Consider the following 17,144-nt stretch of genomic DNA (forward strand, 5'->3'; position numbering starts at 1 on the left):
CTGTGTGGACACACTGTCATTGGGCGAAGTCAGTTGAGCTGTGCTCAACATCCAAACGTAATTCATTTGATGGATTTAACGAACTGTCCTAACTGTAAAAGTGACCGACTCTGGGAACGTGAACTTTCATTGAAGTGGACGAACTCGAGGAATCTTGACCGGGAATAGGGCAAAACTATTTATTTATACTGCAATGACAGGTGAAGTATATGGAAATACTTGAAACAGATGAGAGCAGTATGTTTGCAGTCATCAGTTATATAGCTTTTACTATTTATATTTTTGTTAAAAAAACTTTTGATTTTGTTAAAAAAGTTTTGCTGTTGCTTATTAATACACAAATACAGTTGAATTTATTTATATCAAAAGCAGAGAAAACGTTTTACTTTTTTTAAAAGAGAATATAAAAAATATTTTCCGATTAAATGAACCTATTTTTTCTTTTACCAAAACTTATGTGATACGATGGCAATTGTTATTGTTGTTATAAAAAATGCTATTTAAAAACCCATCAGTTCTTTTCTGTTTCATATTAACGAACTTTTGAAATGTTTTTTCAGGTGTTTTGAGGAGACAACAATTAATTGTTTCAAAACTTATTATTTATTTGTAACATTTTAATAAGTAATACTTAAAAAAACCTGCTTCAATTCTTTATATTTTTGGTTAATTTGTTTATTCTAACTGGATCCACCTTTCACAACATCACAGCTGCGTTTTTTCTTCAAATTATCCACGTCAGGTCGTAAAACAACATACCAGACTGAATTCTTGGAATTAGTGAATTGAAAGGAATTCGCACTGCATACAGTCGCAGAACTAAAGAATTCTTCTCCCTCAAATAAAATACTGATTTAAACATTTGAAGTTTTTTTGCAATTAAAACAGACCAAAGACGAATTCCACTCGGAAGCAGCCTCCTCCACATTTGATTAGAATAAGAAAAAAAAAAAAAGCAAAGCAACTTCATAACTTCTGTTTTATTTTTCTCCCTGACTACTTATTTGAAGCTGTCTCATTCAGTTATAATTAGACATCAGTAAGAAGATACATGGTCTGTTCTTTTTTCTCTCCTAATATTCCGGTGTCGTCTAAGTATGACGAACGAAGAGAGGAAATCAGCTGCTTGGTGTCTCGAATTATATACACCCAGGGTGTATTAAGGGTCACACCCGAATCCTAGACAGACCAGTGTGTGTAATATATATATATATATATATATATGCACACGTTTTAATCTATTTTCCTTGTCAGTGCAGTGTTTTATAACGAGGAAAGACATTTTAGGGGTGATAAAATTAAAACAATTAACTTTTTTTTTTTCTTTGCTCCGTTTTCTATTAAAAATGTTTGACTGCTGTCCATGAGGGGAAACCCGTTTTGGTTTCCCCACTTAAAGGTTAACCTACAGATTTGTCTCATCATAAATGTAACAGTGAAAATTTACCAGAACTGGGCACGGTATTAGGGTGGAAAAGCAATCAACCAATTCTTTCTCCACGGGGGTAGTGATATCGATTCTGACTCTATCACATTACATCTGCCTCATTTGACGGGTATAAAAATCCCAATTTACAATTATACAGGGTGGGCCAAAAGTCACGCATAACATAAGTTTAATATGCTCCGGAATTGTCGAAGACCTGCTTCAATTTTTCTTAAATTGAATAAAATAGATAAAATAATGATGAATGCACACAATAAATAATAACAGTAACGTAATATAAATATTTTGGAGAATTATTCCCTCGCTCCAACTTCGTTTCCATCAAATGTAACTTTTTTTTTTTTTTTTTTTTTGCACTTTATTTTCTTTGAAATATAACGTAAATTTATTCTGTAAAATATGCAGTTTGAAAACATGTATTTCTGCAAACATGCATTTTTAAGAGTTATGGAAAATCAAAGTCGAGGTAACGCATTGAAATGTCTTACATATTTTTTCTTAAATGTTATCAACATAATCGTAATCTACACTTTTGGAAGGTGTTATCTCCGCAAAATTTGATTTAAAAAACCAAACCATTCCCTAAAAATAACTCCTTTTGAATAGCAATGATGAACATTCGAGCGTGGGGCATTAAACTGCAGTTATCTCTACTCGGTATTTTCGCTTAGTCGTTCAAATTATACTCCAGGCCCACCAATGGGGAGGAATGTCAGGATACCCCACCACCATACACTCTTTATAGTATTCGTGTTTTTTATACAATGTAAAAAATTACAAGCTTAAGATTCCTGGTTTTCACCTAGGCGGCCAGGGTTCAATTCTCAGCATGGAATCGCCGTTTCTTGTAATATGCGTAGGCTTGGTTGTGTGGTTAAGAAACTCGCTTTGCAACTACGAGGTTTCGAGAGCAGTCCCACTGAGAGGTACTTTAGGCAAGTTTCTTCTACTATAAGCCCGGACCAACCAGTGTTCTGTGAGTGAATTTGGTAAATGGAAACTAAAAAAAAAAAAAAAACATGTCGTATGTGTCTGCCGTCACAGCTCGACAACTGCTGTTGGTTTGTTTACATGCCTATAACAGTATTTCGACAAGACTGTTAGAATAGGTAGCAACCTTAAAAGCATGGTTGCTGTCCAGTGACTGAAATGAATAAAAGAAAAAAAACGTACCTATACACACACCAATTTCCTTAATATCCAGTCACAACTCAACGACTTTCTGTCAGACAAAATGTCTTGGGCATTTCATCCGGGTCATTACATTGAATTCAAATGCCTTTGTTTTTGTAGTCGGTTAAATTAGTGTGAGGCACTGGAGGTCAATGTAATCGATGTCCCATAACCATCAAAATTGCTGGCCTTGTGCCTAATTTGGAAACCTTTCACATTCATCTCTTCCACTATACAGGGAAGAACCCCCTTGCTTTATATCATTATCAACAAAGTCCGTTTTCCATGCTGGCATGGATTTGATGGGTCGATGGAAACTGCATAGAAAGCTGTTGAGTGGATTGTACCAATAATTCTAAAATTCTGCTAAGGTTACACGTGTGTCTGTGGAATGCTAACATTAAATCCTCCTTAGAGATCCATCCATCACCTTCCGTTATGGGGAAACATTAATTCAACAATTGGCTGCCTGCCTATATTAAGCAGGGTAGTTAAATTGCTAATTTAACAAAAATATAAACCAAATACAGAACCATTCCATTAATGCTTATGTTCCACGACTCGACAGAGCTAAAGAGTGCACTGTGCTCCACTGTCTACATTAGCATGGTTTTTACACTCAGACGCTCTTCCCAACACCAACTATGTTAGAACCCAGACTGCATGCTTCTTTTCATGTTGCCAGCCCTGCAGTTTGCAAGACTAACTCAGAACAGCAGTTTTATGCTAGGATAAAGAATGGGAAAAGGGCCTGAGTATTTTTAACAGACACAAAAGCCAGAATTTTGGAGTAGAAAAGAGGAAAATCGATTATACCAAAAGATGAAGCTGACCAAGATTTAAATGCAGCAGAAGTGTTAAGACTGGTCCCTGTGGTGGTGCCACATGAAAGTATTCTACACACTCTGTAAAGTGCTCAGTGTTAGGAATGGCATCCAGCTGTAGAAACCATGTCAAATGAGGCTGGAGTTTCGTGCATCCCCCACCCCCCAGCCCTGGCCAAGCCACCCAACCTATGCCATCATGCACAATGGCCGTTAAATGACGAACCTCAACAACCAAAAGAAATAACACAAAGTATTTTGTTGGATGTTTTAATGTTGCTGCCAATTCACTGCAAGTAAATAATACGAGAACCAAGGATAGTTGCTTCATTGTATTGTTTCGAACAGTTGGGAAAATGTCAAAAAGTGAGTAGCAGAAGACAACAAAGAACTCATAGTAGTAGAAGCATGTTGCTGTATGTATATCAATCTATAGATAGATTTACATGCCGGAGTGGCTGTGTGGTACTAAGTTTGCTTCCCAACCACATGGCTCCAGGTTCAGTCCCACTGCATGGCACCCTGGGCAAATATCGACTACTATATGCTTTGGGCTGACCAAAGTCTTGTGAGTGGATTTGGAAGATGCTCATTATGTGTGGGGATGTGCATGCTAGTGCACATTGTTCCTCACCACTGCTTCACAACCATTGTTGGCCTGTTTACATCCCTGCAATTCAATGATTCAACAAAAAGAACAATAGACTAAGTACCAGGGCCTCAATTCGACTAAAATTCCTCAAGCTGGTGCCCTAGCACAGTTGCAGTCTCATATATATATATATATATATAAAACCATCATTTAGCGCGTTTTCCATGCAGGCATGGGTTAGACGGTTTAAAGTGGAACTAGTAAAACAGAGCTGTACCAGGCTCCAGCCTGATTTTGGTTTGTGTTCTACAGTGAGATGCCCTTCCTAACACTGATCATGATTATAATTGGCCTAATGTGTCTTCTCAAGGACTTGATCACTTGTCATTACTGTGAGACCCAACACCTGAAAATCATGCTTCACCACCTCATACCATGTCTTCCTGGGTCTACCTCTTCTACATGTTTCCTCCAAAGTTAGGGATTGACACTTCAGGTCAATACAGTAATAAAATATAAACAAACGCATCTTTTAACACAGAAATATCACTTTATTTCTCACAATATATTTAGTCTCTCATCATTAATTTCTGTTTCTTTAGCTTCTTTTGTGACACCTTCTTACGTACAGGCTCATCCTCACTTCCTGCTGGTTTTGGTACAGGGATTTCCTTTTCTGTGAGAATAACTTCAATATGACATGGACTGCTCATGAAAGCTGCAAAGAAAGAACAAGTCACAAAGTTATGAAACATCAATAATATCCCCATAATATGTTTGTTGTACAGGGTATCCACAAAGTCTGGGTACATGGGAATTAACACATACTTCAACAAATTATTATTTCTTATATTTAATTGTTTATGTTAAGATTTTATTTACTCCCGTGTAGCCACATGTTGATTAACACATACTTTAAGAAATTATTAATTCTTATATTTAATTGTTTATATCATGATTTTATTTACTCCATGTACCCAGACTTTGTGGACACCCTGTAGAACAATAAGATGAATGGAAAGGAGGCAGATAAGACAAATTAATAGAATTATTAATAATACTTACGATTAATACGTCCATGAGCTCTGTATGTCCGTCTTCTCATTTTAGGGGCTTGGTTCACTTGAATGTGTTCAATGACTAAGTGATCGGTGTCTAAACCCTGCAATGGTAGGATAGCAATTTATGAAGACAACAAAATAAATTTACAAGTACAAAAGAATAAGTAGTGTTTATCACCCTATCAATATGACTGACTGTTCCATAGGAATCTATGTTAATACTGTCTTTAATCCCAAGAAGAGGTTCCTCATGGGGCCAAACACGGTAGTAATGTTGGTTCCTATGGAAGAGCCATATTGACAGGGTGATAAACATTACTTCACAATATAGTTAACACTTTCATCTCCAGCTATAAAAGATTAAATTATTGGACCCCATCCACCCATAACTACCTCCCCAAGAAAACAAAGAAAATGAAGGAGGGAATTAAGCAGCAGCAGATGGGGGTAGGAGTAATGGGTTGCACACCCCAGACTAAATGGCAGGTTTAACTGTGCTTTGCAGATGTGATTGAAAAGGCATGTGATCTTCCACGGAGAAATGTAACCTCACTTGGAAATGGATAACAGTTGGCTACAAGAAGGGCACCCAACAGGATACAGAAAACCTGTCTCAGCAATAACCACCTACCCATGCAAGCAAGGAATAGTGGAGTGATGAAATGATAACTGTACAACAGACACTATTATATAAAAGTTAACCAAATCACTAAATGATTTCAAATTTTTGCACAAGTCCAGCAAATTGATTACCTTGACTCCCAGAGGATTAAACAAATGACAAATTAAGCAGTGGGATAGACAAACACCGTAACTATATATTGATATTGTCTGGTGTAGTTACAGAAACTAATTCTTCAAAAATCATAAGGGATTAAGCCCTTAACATTCATTGACATGAAGCAGAAACTCAGGGTATCCTTGTCTGCTTGGTTGTTGGTGCACTTTCGGCCAAAAGAAGAACTTAACAAGTCCATGCTGTAACAACACTAATTAGCTGGCTATTCCAGAATCAAATGCAAAATTAACCCATAACATACCATGTGCCACACATGTCTCTGCCAGTGCATGTATCTCTCAGTATCATACCACTTAGCGCAAATTATGAATTCTTCAAGCGAGTTAACAGCAAGCATTCGCTCTATTGCGAAGATTTTGCAATGCAACTTGATTTTTTTCTTAGTACAAATGACAATTTATGGAGGGGAAGATAGAAAAAATATCAGACTACAAGGGGATACACAAACCCCTCCATGTCTTTAGGTATTTTCCAATCAATCAACGCAGGCCTGAGCAATAGATTTGGAAAATTCTCAACAGGATCTTAAGAGTTAATACACATGAATGAACAATTCTTTTCGAGGAGACAGAGAGCACTATGGATTAGCCAGTTTCTATCTACACACGGATGAATATTAACCATACAGCTGTTACAGAAAGGCCAAATGTGTAGAATGAAGAACAGTATGTAGAATCTTACCTTAAACTCAGCATTACTTTCAGCATTCTTCAACAACTGTAGAAGAAATTTAGCACTCTTCTTGGGCCACCGACCCTGAGTAGCTTTCCACTGTTTAGCCTGGAAAAATGGAGAAATAAGCAGAACATCAGAGACAGGTTTAAGAACTGTTGGGAAAACTGAAATTGGGAACATGACACCACTAGTAGTTCCACACTTGAAAGTAGACGTATTGTAAGAAGATAAGCGAATGCTATTTTGGTCAATCCAAATTGTAACACCAAATGGTAAATTCTACCACAGATGGAATGTCACAGCAAGTACTCTGAGAAATAGCAGACACTATCAACTTAAACTTTTACAAGGCCCAATGGACCTCACGGAGGCAATGACGAATGACCAAGACCTTTGGCATTATGCTGAACTTGAGAAGATCCATCATGCCAGGTAAAATTGCAGTTGTGGCAGATACCGGTGTCATGCAAATGGCATGTAAAAGCACCCATTGGAGTGATTGGCATCAGGAAACGCATCCAGTCTTAGAAAATATGCCACATCAAGACTGGAGTCTGGTGAAGCCTTCCAGCTTCCCAGCCCTGGAGTGGTTGGCATCAGGAAAGGCATGGACAACAGATATTAAACGATGATTTTCATAACTAGAACACACCCTAACATACTATATTGCAGGGATCCCGTTTTGGTTTACACACACCAATTATAGCTCTATACAGTAAGTAAAGATGTCTTGAATTTGAAAATTTGTACAATAAACATACACTTGCAACTATCCAACTACCCTTTTTAATCTTGTCTTCACTCTCTCATCTATTCATCTAGAGTGCTCAATGTGGCACCATATCACTACTACAGTCTAATATAATGCAATGTAACCATGCATCCACCATACTGCAACAAACTTGTTCCTTCCATTGTACTCCAACTCCTCCTCAATACCAAGCATAAGGTCTCCACTCTCCCTGTATAATACCTCTTCTTATCATTGGGGATCTTTAGTCTTGCTTGTTACACGATATTGAAAAAGGGCATTCAATTGGAGAAATCAAAACAAAGCAGACACTGGACATGACACAATGCTCAGTGAAACTGTCCAACTCATGCCAGTATAGAAAATGAATGATATTAATGGTGATAACATATGGTTTATCTGGAGTAGGGAAGAAACAGGTCTCTCGGTGTAACAAAGGCAATCATTCCATCTCATAGCCAGATACTAACAAAAAACCCAGGGCTGGTATATTTTCACTAATTCCAACTGGGCATAAATTGTAATATAATGCCTTAAACTTTTGTGTATTGTAGAAGTGTAACATAAATTTTAACAACAAAATCTTCTTCTATGAACCCACATGATCATGTGGACCCTGGTCAAGAACCACTGATCCAGTGGAAGCATTTGGAGATTTTCAATCCATCTTTATTCTATAGGTGCAGGAGTGGCTGTGTGGAAAGAAGCTTGCTTCCAAAGTACATGGTTCTGGGTTCAGTCCCACTGCGTGGCACCTTGGGCAAGTGTCTTCTACTATAGCCTTGGGCCAACCAAAGCCTTGTGAGTGGATTTGGTAGACGGAAACTGAAAGAAGCCTGTTGTATGTATATATATATATATATATATATGTGTATTTGTGTCTGTTTGTCCCTCCACTTTTGCTTGACAACTGATGTGTTCACGTCCCAGTAACATCGCGGTTCAGCAAAAGAAACTGATAGAATAAGTACAAGGCTAACAAAGAATAAGTACTGGGGTTGATTTGTTCAACTAGAAAGTGGTGCTCTCACATGGCTGCAGTCAAATATCTTAGACTCTTTAGCATTCACATTATTCTGGCTATTTATTCACTTTGTTTGGATTAACCATCCATTATCTCACAGCTTTGAGACTACCATGATGTGAGTGTACAACCTCTCTAAGACACTGTAGGGTAGGTTATGAGAACATAAAACAAGCAGAATATCTGGGCCAGATAAGGTCAGTTTAGATGATAAAGGACTAAAATATTCTCAGCTTCATCAGAGTTAAAAGTTTTGTGTATTTATTCTACATCCCCACATAAACCATCAGGATTTCACTATCCACATCACACAACAAATCCTTTTCAAGACGCAAATGAAGCAACAATCTTTTGCTTTTTACCAACATATTAACTCACCTGAGCGTGACGGCCAACTCCACCACAAAATCTCCGGAATGGGACAATTTCTTTTTTCTCCATGACATTTTTGAGATATCGAGAGGCACGCTTCAAATGCATCCTTTTAATAGCTTGGGCCGTCTCACGTGTGTTCTAGAAAACAAAAACAAAACAAGGTCATCAAGAACACCATGGCTGTATATATACATACATATAAATTTGACATGGGCGATTCTTTCTTGTCTTGGGATTCATGGTCAAACAGCCAGGTGGAATTGCGTGAAAAATTACATAGATGTGTAAAATGATCCAGTGGTGATACTGGGTTTTGTACTTTTTCCATAGCTCCCATGGTTACCAAGATAATCTACTATAATAATACTCTTGTGTTTATGAATAAGGAAGGAAAGGGTGATGTCATACTTGGTAGTGGGATGATGAAAATTGTATGCTGAAAAAATAAATCAAACAGCGTTTCAACTGTGTGGATATATGTATGTAAAAGGGGGGGGGGGGTATGTGAATGTGTGTGTGCATGCACAATGGAAGTGGGATGGTTCATTTTGTTCACTTAGTATTTGGGTTTATGTTTTGATTTGGTTGAATCTTGGCTGTTTTTTTTTTTTTGTTGGTTAGTTATTTTTAGCGTTTCTTCGAACCACTTGTTCGAAGTAAAATTTCTTCGGACCACATGTATTTGGCTAAATTGACAATGCATCGAGTCGTCAGAAGAAATTTAAATTTAACAAGAACCAAAGACTTCTTTATTTGAGTGAATACAAGAATTACTGTCTTGTATTATTCTATTTGTGTTAGGAAGGGCATCCAGGCATTAGAAACCAAAGTGAGTGAAACAGAAATGGAGTCTGAACAGCTCCTGTCAAACCATCCAACCCATGCCAGCATAGAAAATGGACATTAAAATGATGATGAACAGACTTAAAACATTTCTCTAACAATTATTATTACAGAGAAGGGTTAATAACTTGAAATCAATTACATAAGGATTGTGTAATTTATTTCAAATGACCAAACTATACACAAAACACACGTTAAGTTGGGTCCAGTTCTTGCTTTGAGAAAATAGAAAAGAAATCCCAAATTTCCCACATATTCATTGCAGGTAGAAAATGAGAGGCTGGTGCTCGTGTGCCGTTTTTATGAAATGGCTCATGTTCTATACACAGCACTAGTATTTTATCAAATAATGATTTAGTACAACAGACTAGATCAGTCACAATACCTTTTTGAAATGGTAGGGGATGGGGAGAAACCCTCCTATTAATAGGAGCATTTAGGTGTTCGTGGTATCAGAAATAAGGATTTCCTGATTGTGGAGTCAAAAGTAGAGACAATCAGTTTAGAAGCCCAAGGATCAAGTCCTGCCACCAACACCAAAACCTTGAAATGTTCGTGACATCACACCTCCCTTCAAAACAAGCACCATGGCCAATCAAGTTCATCAATATAATATGAACATTATGCCGAATCACCACAGTATAAAATGTCTCTGAGAGAGGCCAGTAACATACTGAATCCATTTGACCCTGTTCTGAAATGTATCATCATTTTTACCTGCTTACATCAGTCGAACAGAATTTACCAAGGTAGATCTACAGATGGATGACCTTTATGTGGGGCCAACCCAAACTGTTTCCAAACAAGGTAATTTTCCCCCATAGTTAGACATGTTTTTTTACAGACACATCAACATTGCTTAACGTCCATTTTCCATGCTGGCAAGACACCAATCGTCTATTGTGGCATGCTTTTCAATGGTTGGATGCACCTCCTAACACCAACCACTTTACAGAATGTGCTAGTTGCTTTTTCACGTGCCACTAGTAGAGGTGCGTTCATGCAGCACCAGCATGAGTGCATTTTGTGGTGCAAGCACATGTAAAGGAATAGCCTGTACGTATGGATGACAGCGATATTAAACAATTACCTTGCTTCACAATCACATGGTTTTGGGTTCAGTCTTACATATGGCACGTTGGTCAAGTGTATTCTACTATAGTCCTGGGCTGACCAAAGCTTTGTGAGTGGACTCGGTAGATGGAAACTGAAAGGAGCCCATCATATATACACAGGTGCAAGCATGTATGTGTCAATGCATTTGCTGTCTCCTTGCCTCGATATCACCTAAGTTGTAAATGAGTGCCACTGTCATGAAAGTGGCATCCATTTCCAATCTTCTGCGAAAACATGTCTGCTTAAGGTGACAACGCCACCTTACCTGGAGAAAAATCTGCCTCTACTAATACACCCGACTCGCGCAAGCACAGAAAAGTGGACATTAAAACAATGATGATGAAGACAGCCAAGACTATAGAAGATATTATAATGGTATCAAGGCAAGGCAATATAGATAAAAAAACAAAAAAACCCATTTAAGAAAAGATAAAATATTTACCTTGAAGTGTACACGTAGGAGAGAGCCTCTAGCCTTGGCAGCTGTAGTAAAGAGAAAAAAACATTAGTGCCAAAATTATCGGAGACTTAAGGTTAAGGATACAAAATCCTTAATAGTTAATTTTTACCAATATAAGAAAAGCACGATGTTAGAACGTCATTGTATATGAAGTGAACACAATAGCTGTATTTTAACACTACCATACAAGGGACATAACTATGCAACGCTGATAAAATTCACAACAGTATTACCATACATTGATTACTTCAAATTCCTATTGTACTGACTCCATGTCATGTGGATTTATTAAAACACTTGATATATTTTTCTTGTTAAATCAAGAGACTCCAGACTTGGCAACACAAAAAAAAAGCCATCCCCTTGCTGGCATCATGTAAAAAGCACCCAATACACTGTAGTGGTTGGCATTAGGAAGGACACCCAACTGTAGAACCCAAGCTAATACAGACAATTGGAACCTGGTGCAACTCTTCAGCTGTCAAACTGTGTAACTCATGGCAGCATGGAAAATGGATGTTTAATGATGATGTATATATACATATACACACGACCTGCCCCACCAAAAGCAACAGAACCATTATCAAATCAAACCTATTATGTATTTAATTTTGATGTTAAAATCTTCCATGATAATTCATATGCAAAACACCAGCTTAACGACAAAATTACTCTAAATTAATTAAAGCAAAGGGAATGCATTTCCACAGAAATACGATACCAACAGGTAAACATAACTATCAAGTGATCTGCCTTGAAATATCTCTGATGTCAGCTGTATAGAGAAACACATTATCAGGCAACTGCCAGAATGATTGGAGATTTACCTTACATTAGGCTTCACAACTATAGTTGCCATGTATGGCTCTGTGGTTGAGAAGTTCCAACTCCTGGTTTGAGCTCAACCCACAACACTTCAGAGAAACCATCTTCAATCATGATGTAGATTAAAGACTTGAGTGAAATGTAGATGTCATGTATGTTATTATGCACACACACCCGTATAAAGTTGCTTATGTAGCCAATTACTTGCTCGTCCAGTCTGTTGGAGAAATTCCTCAAATTATTTTAATTGTAATCTGTATATCAATTTGAAGGGTTGGATAGCATATTCCAATATTCCCATTCACACTGGGCTTTCTCCCACCTTTAATTTTTTTTAAAAAACCCCACAAATGTAATATTTCTTGCTTAGCCCTTTCACATTTTAACCAGCCACATTTGACCCAAATATTCTACATTTTATGTCGAACCGCTCTTACTGATATTGTAAAAATGCACCACCACATCACCAGAATCTCAAATTTACGGGATAAACATATGATTAATTCAAAGCAACATGAATAATTGTGAGACTTACACTTGCTAAGGTTTTCGGGTTCACACGAGTAACGAGTCATCTTTTCAGTCACTAAAAATACAAAACAATGAAAGATTAGGAAAAATACATATATATTAAGCAAGGGGTGGGAGGAAGGAGAAAGATGCAGACTGACTGACCCATACCAGTAATTGACCTGTGCAGACTCAAAAGTTTAGTAATATTCTAGTAACTTATTTGCTTTATTTGTCAAGTTACAAAAGCAGTCTATCATTCAAAGCAGAGGCCACCATGTTGCAGTCCGAAGCTGCCTCTCTGCTAGTTCTTTGGTCCCATACCAATACTATTCTTGTCACCGCACTGTTATGGCTAGACATGGTTTGTATTATTCTATAATATAGAGAATATTCCTCATTTACATGGAAAGCAAATTCAAAACATGTAAACTGAAACAATGGCAAGACTTCTTTTTCTACCCCTCCCCCCACTATTTTATTTTTCGACACAAACCCCCTTTTTCGGCTACGGAGAATACGAAGCTGCAAAGGGTTGGTGATAAGAAGTTGGAAAGACTCCACCCCCACCGTCTCATTTTTCTCCCAAATTTGTTTATTAAAAAATTTTTTTTGCCCAAAACCCCCGTTTTCGGATACGGAGGTTCCGGAAAATTGGCATTGTGAAATCCACCACCCTCATTCTTAAATTTTGACTTTGTTAAACCCGTCTCGTCTATACAACTATAGAAAAGTAGACATTAAGACAACGATGGTATACATAAGATTAGACAAGCAATTACCGCCGGTACAAAACGGAAGGGACCATATAGAAACATGCCGAACTCCACAAATGCCTTCACCCCTTTTTCTAGCTCCAATCCCATCACCCCAGACACACTTATATAATGAAATAGTAATAATGTATCCCCTCTACACCAAGAAACCTGTTCCTTCGCTCACACTTTAACCCAACATCTCCCAGCATAAAGCCGCCGTCCTCTTTACTGTGGAGTCAGATCCTGTAAAAAAAAAATAAACCACACTTGGAATATTTGAATGTCAACAGGAATTCGAAGCTGTGTTGGTTTTCTGCCTACAAAATTGCAATTAACCTAGTCCCTTGTTTAGTAGCAAAGTTTGTTTACGTCCGATGAAGCCACAGGGGATAAGTTCGAATGTACTTCATCTTATAGCAGAAACAGTCGTAAGCTAATGAAGTTGATGACGTTAATTAGTGTACCCTTGTTATTTCGTATTTCACATATATAATATAGGACACTGTGACGCCAGCCAAGAACCAGAAGTATACGTGGTCGCTAGACTTGCTAGAAACAATAGCAAATTCAGTGAAATCACGTACTGCAATATAGTCCTACATACAGCATGAAATACACATAGATTAAGAAAAAAAAATGCCGGTACTGTTAGCAATAAAACTTTCCCCAGTACAACAATGCAGGAGACATGAAAATAGGTAAATACAAATATATGTGGCATAATTGAATCCGTCTAAAAGTGAGACATAGAACAGTTGAATGTTCTACCGACTGCCACTGTCTCTGGACCTCATAATTAACTCAAAAGATATGCAACCAATGTGGATCAGTCAATCAACAAAAACTCTTATTGTTAATAGATTATAACACACAAGTCAATGGGAATATTAATGTCTATGTGTGTTGGTCTTACAGCATGTGCACATTTCTGAAAGCGAAATATCACTTTAAACTGCGGCATATTAATCAAAATTAAACACAAATAATAAACATTAGATAATTATCGTCGCTAATACAAAAATAAATGTAATTTTATCAATAGATTAATCAAAGAACAGATCGATTCAAATCTGGCAGTGAAATTAGACAAGACATACCTCAGTTAAGTACCGGAAGAGAAAGACCTAAGTAGACAGGATTCTGGGTAACTAAGACGAATAACTCTGACAATTTCCGGTTTTGATGGTAACTCTCTAGCATATAATCTCGAACCGAAGTTTCATCTGAACCAAAATGTTAATTTCCTTTCGTTAAAATTTCATTTATTTCATCACTTAATTACTTTAAACATTCGCCTGGCGACTAAAATATTATTAAATTTGTTTCCGCGTTGTTTTTATTGTTTAATAGTAGCCAATCGTTTAGGTGGGGAGGTAAAAAAAGGCGAGTGTCCTAGATAATTAAGCAGTGAGTCGTTGGAGAGGTAACGATAGAACCAGTATGACATTGTCAGGTTATTAATAAGTTGACAGGTAACCCGACGTCTTCTTTTCTCTCTCTCGTCCTGTACGTCATTTCCTACTACTATTATGGGCTGCCCTATACACAGCACAACAAACATTTCCCCGTAAGTCTACTTCTTGCCAATTATGTGCATTTGTTGTCTCCAGCAATCATTGTTCACCACCTGAAATTGGGGAGAAGTGTGGACACTGCTAGTTTTTATTCCGTGCCAACCAGTTAAAGGATTATATCTGCTACCACCCACACAGAACACGTTCCATTTCTCACTGTTGACTATCGATGAAATGAGAAACCATTTTTGAAAAACTGCCGATCGCACTAACTAGAACCTTCTTATCTCCATCAACTACAGTTCAGTCTTTTATTATTATTTTCTTAATTTTCCATTCTCTCTTTGTGTGTATATATAATCACATATAAACATATAGACGGCACACATTACACCGCACCGCGTGTTACTATCACTGTAGTCGTAAGGTGCCCCCGCCGCCAACGACAACACGGACACACGACCAACGTCTAAACATTTCCACCTCTCTAGTGGACTTTAGTGTCTGTCTGTCTGTTTGTCTCTCTGTGTATGTAATGTACATAAATATATATATACATGCTAGCTTCCTCCGTCACTTATTGCCAGGCAAAGAGTGGAAGCTGTTGTTTCCTTGTTAAATCTAAAACGGTGGTGGTGGTGCGTTTAGAGGAGACGAAAACAGCCGCGTTATAATCCTACGCTTGCTAATGTTGTCTGTGACAACGAGCTGTTTAAACTATCACAAAACACCCCAGTCAACAAACAACAGCTGAATCAACCATTAACCACAACCGCAGTGTGGGGGAAGTATTAATGATATAGAGAGGAGGAAGAACAAGGAGAGAAAGTAACAGCAGAGAAAGCGGAAGAAAATACAAGAAGGAAAAGCCACACATTATCCGAGGACATAAATATCGATATATATATATATATATATATATAGAAAGAGAGATTATATAATATATATATATATCTACAGAAATATATATTTTATATTTATTAAGCTTTGAAGAAACATCAACTATTTTGAACTTGGTGAAATTAGTGGAGAACAGCGATTATTTTTTCTACATCTCTATACCTTCGTCTTCGTAATCACAATTGGCCGTTGTGTGAATCTTTATGAGTAGGAAGTAATCGCAATAGTAGCACCACATACACACTACCAGCACCAGTTCCAACAACGTCTCAGAAAAAAAAAGGAAATTAAATAAATATATATATATGTGAAAACAATTGCTGCACCCCGGAGGGAGAGGTAATATAAACCAACCCCGAATGAGATCCTCATATCCAAAACCTTGAATGACTCTGGCATCAGAATGTGACAAGGTACAAACTTGGATCTATCGGCCGAGATAAGTACATCATATATAATATATATATATATATTATATATATATTGATAGCTAGTTTTGTTGAGAGAGGATTTAATCGATCAGTTTCGACATAGCTAAACATTAGAGCGAGAGTGGAAATCGATCTAACCTAAAAGCGAGACCTACCCATACCTATTACACACTCTGCTTCTCTAATCACCTCTATTACTCTCGTCTTTCATCTGGCATATGTAGTTTAGTTTTATTAGTTCGAATCACGACTCTAATCAGTTTCTTTTTTTTTTTTACACTCCCTGTGTGAGTGAAAAAGAAAAATCTAGTAAATTTTCGTTGTCGGTAAATACCGTCCATTATTAACCCTGAAGACTTCAAGTGGACACCAGAGCTGATCAGTGGTTCAAAAATGAAGAAAAAACCCAACCTTACACTACCTCCTTCCGTAGCGGAGCCCCAGAATGACTGTTCTAATGAGTAAGTATCACTCTTTTGTACATCTTTAATTAATTACACCCACTCATTCGCTGTGAATAAACCCATACATACCTTCACACCTCTATCTCGATAGATAGCTATGTGTTCCCACGACAAACCGACCTTTCCGAAATTATCCGACCATCTATATCCATACACACGTAACCACATCAACATATATCTGTATATATTCCCATAATATGTGTAGAGTGAATTGTATATGTGATAGTTAAAAGACATTACGGTCGTTATTCAAATCGAAAATTCAGATATATCATCTTAAAATATTAATAATAATTATAATTAAGGTATCGACAGTAACACTTATCTATTATTCAATATTAACCACCCACACAAGAAAATATATTTTAAATTTAAAAAGAAAATAACATGAACAAATACAGCAATGGAAAAAAAGAAACATTACATCTAAACAAGTAAACATTTATTCATAAATATATCCTCATTAATATCAATCCAGTCTTTGGTTTCTTTTCCTGGAATTCCATTTACCATATTTCGTTCCAAGAAACCACAAGAATCTGTATTTTCAACAGTTAAATTGTCTAAATAGGAACTGAGAGAGAGAGAGACCGACCGCCTCC

At 37.2% G+C, this 17,144-nt stretch overlaps 2 protein-coding genes across 3 annotated transcripts in view; one reads left to right on the forward strand and one right to left on the reverse strand.

The window, feature by feature from the left end:
* Nucleotides 1-4,566: 4,566 nt before the first annotated feature.
* On the reverse strand, nucleotides 4,567-15,446 carry LOC106880851 (large ribosomal subunit protein uL22). Its single transcript, XM_014930990.3, has 7 exons — nucleotides 14,331-15,446; nucleotides 12,501-12,551; nucleotides 11,123-11,163; nucleotides 8,725-8,859; nucleotides 6,578-6,676; nucleotides 5,102-5,198; nucleotides 4,567-4,754 (listed from the first exon to the last, which is right to left on the reverse strand). The coding sequence occupies exons 2-7, from the start codon at nucleotides 12,538-12,540 to the stop codon at nucleotides 4,606-4,608; spliced, it is 561 nt and encodes a 186-aa protein (XP_014786476.1). The 5' UTR covers nucleotides 12,541-12,551; nucleotides 14,331-15,446; the 3' UTR covers nucleotides 4,567-4,605.
* Nucleotides 15,447-16,120: 674 nt separating this feature from the next.
* The window catches only part of LOC106880850 (dual specificity mitogen-activated protein kinase kinase 1), a 60,349-nt gene continuing 59,325 nt past the window's right edge, over nucleotides 16,121-17,144 (forward strand). Inside the window, exon 1 of one of the 2 annotated variants that reach the window (XM_014930988.3) lies at nucleotides 16,121-16,539. In XM_014930988.3, the coding sequence (XP_014786474.1) occupies nucleotides 16,472-16,539 (68 nt within the window). In that variant the 5' untranslated portion in view covers nucleotides 16,121-16,471. The remainder of the gene's footprint in view (nucleotides 16,540-17,144) is intronic. The other variant, XM_089363800.1, reaches the window with a different exon arrangement.

The sequence above is a fragment of the Octopus bimaculoides genome, chromosome 15 (assembly GCF_046866305.1).
Source record: "Octopus bimaculoides isolate indiv1 chromosome 15, ASM4686630v1, whole genome shotgun sequence".
Classification (NCBI taxonomy): Eukaryota; Metazoa; Mollusca; class Cephalopoda; order Octopoda; family Octopodidae; genus Octopus; species Octopus bimaculoides.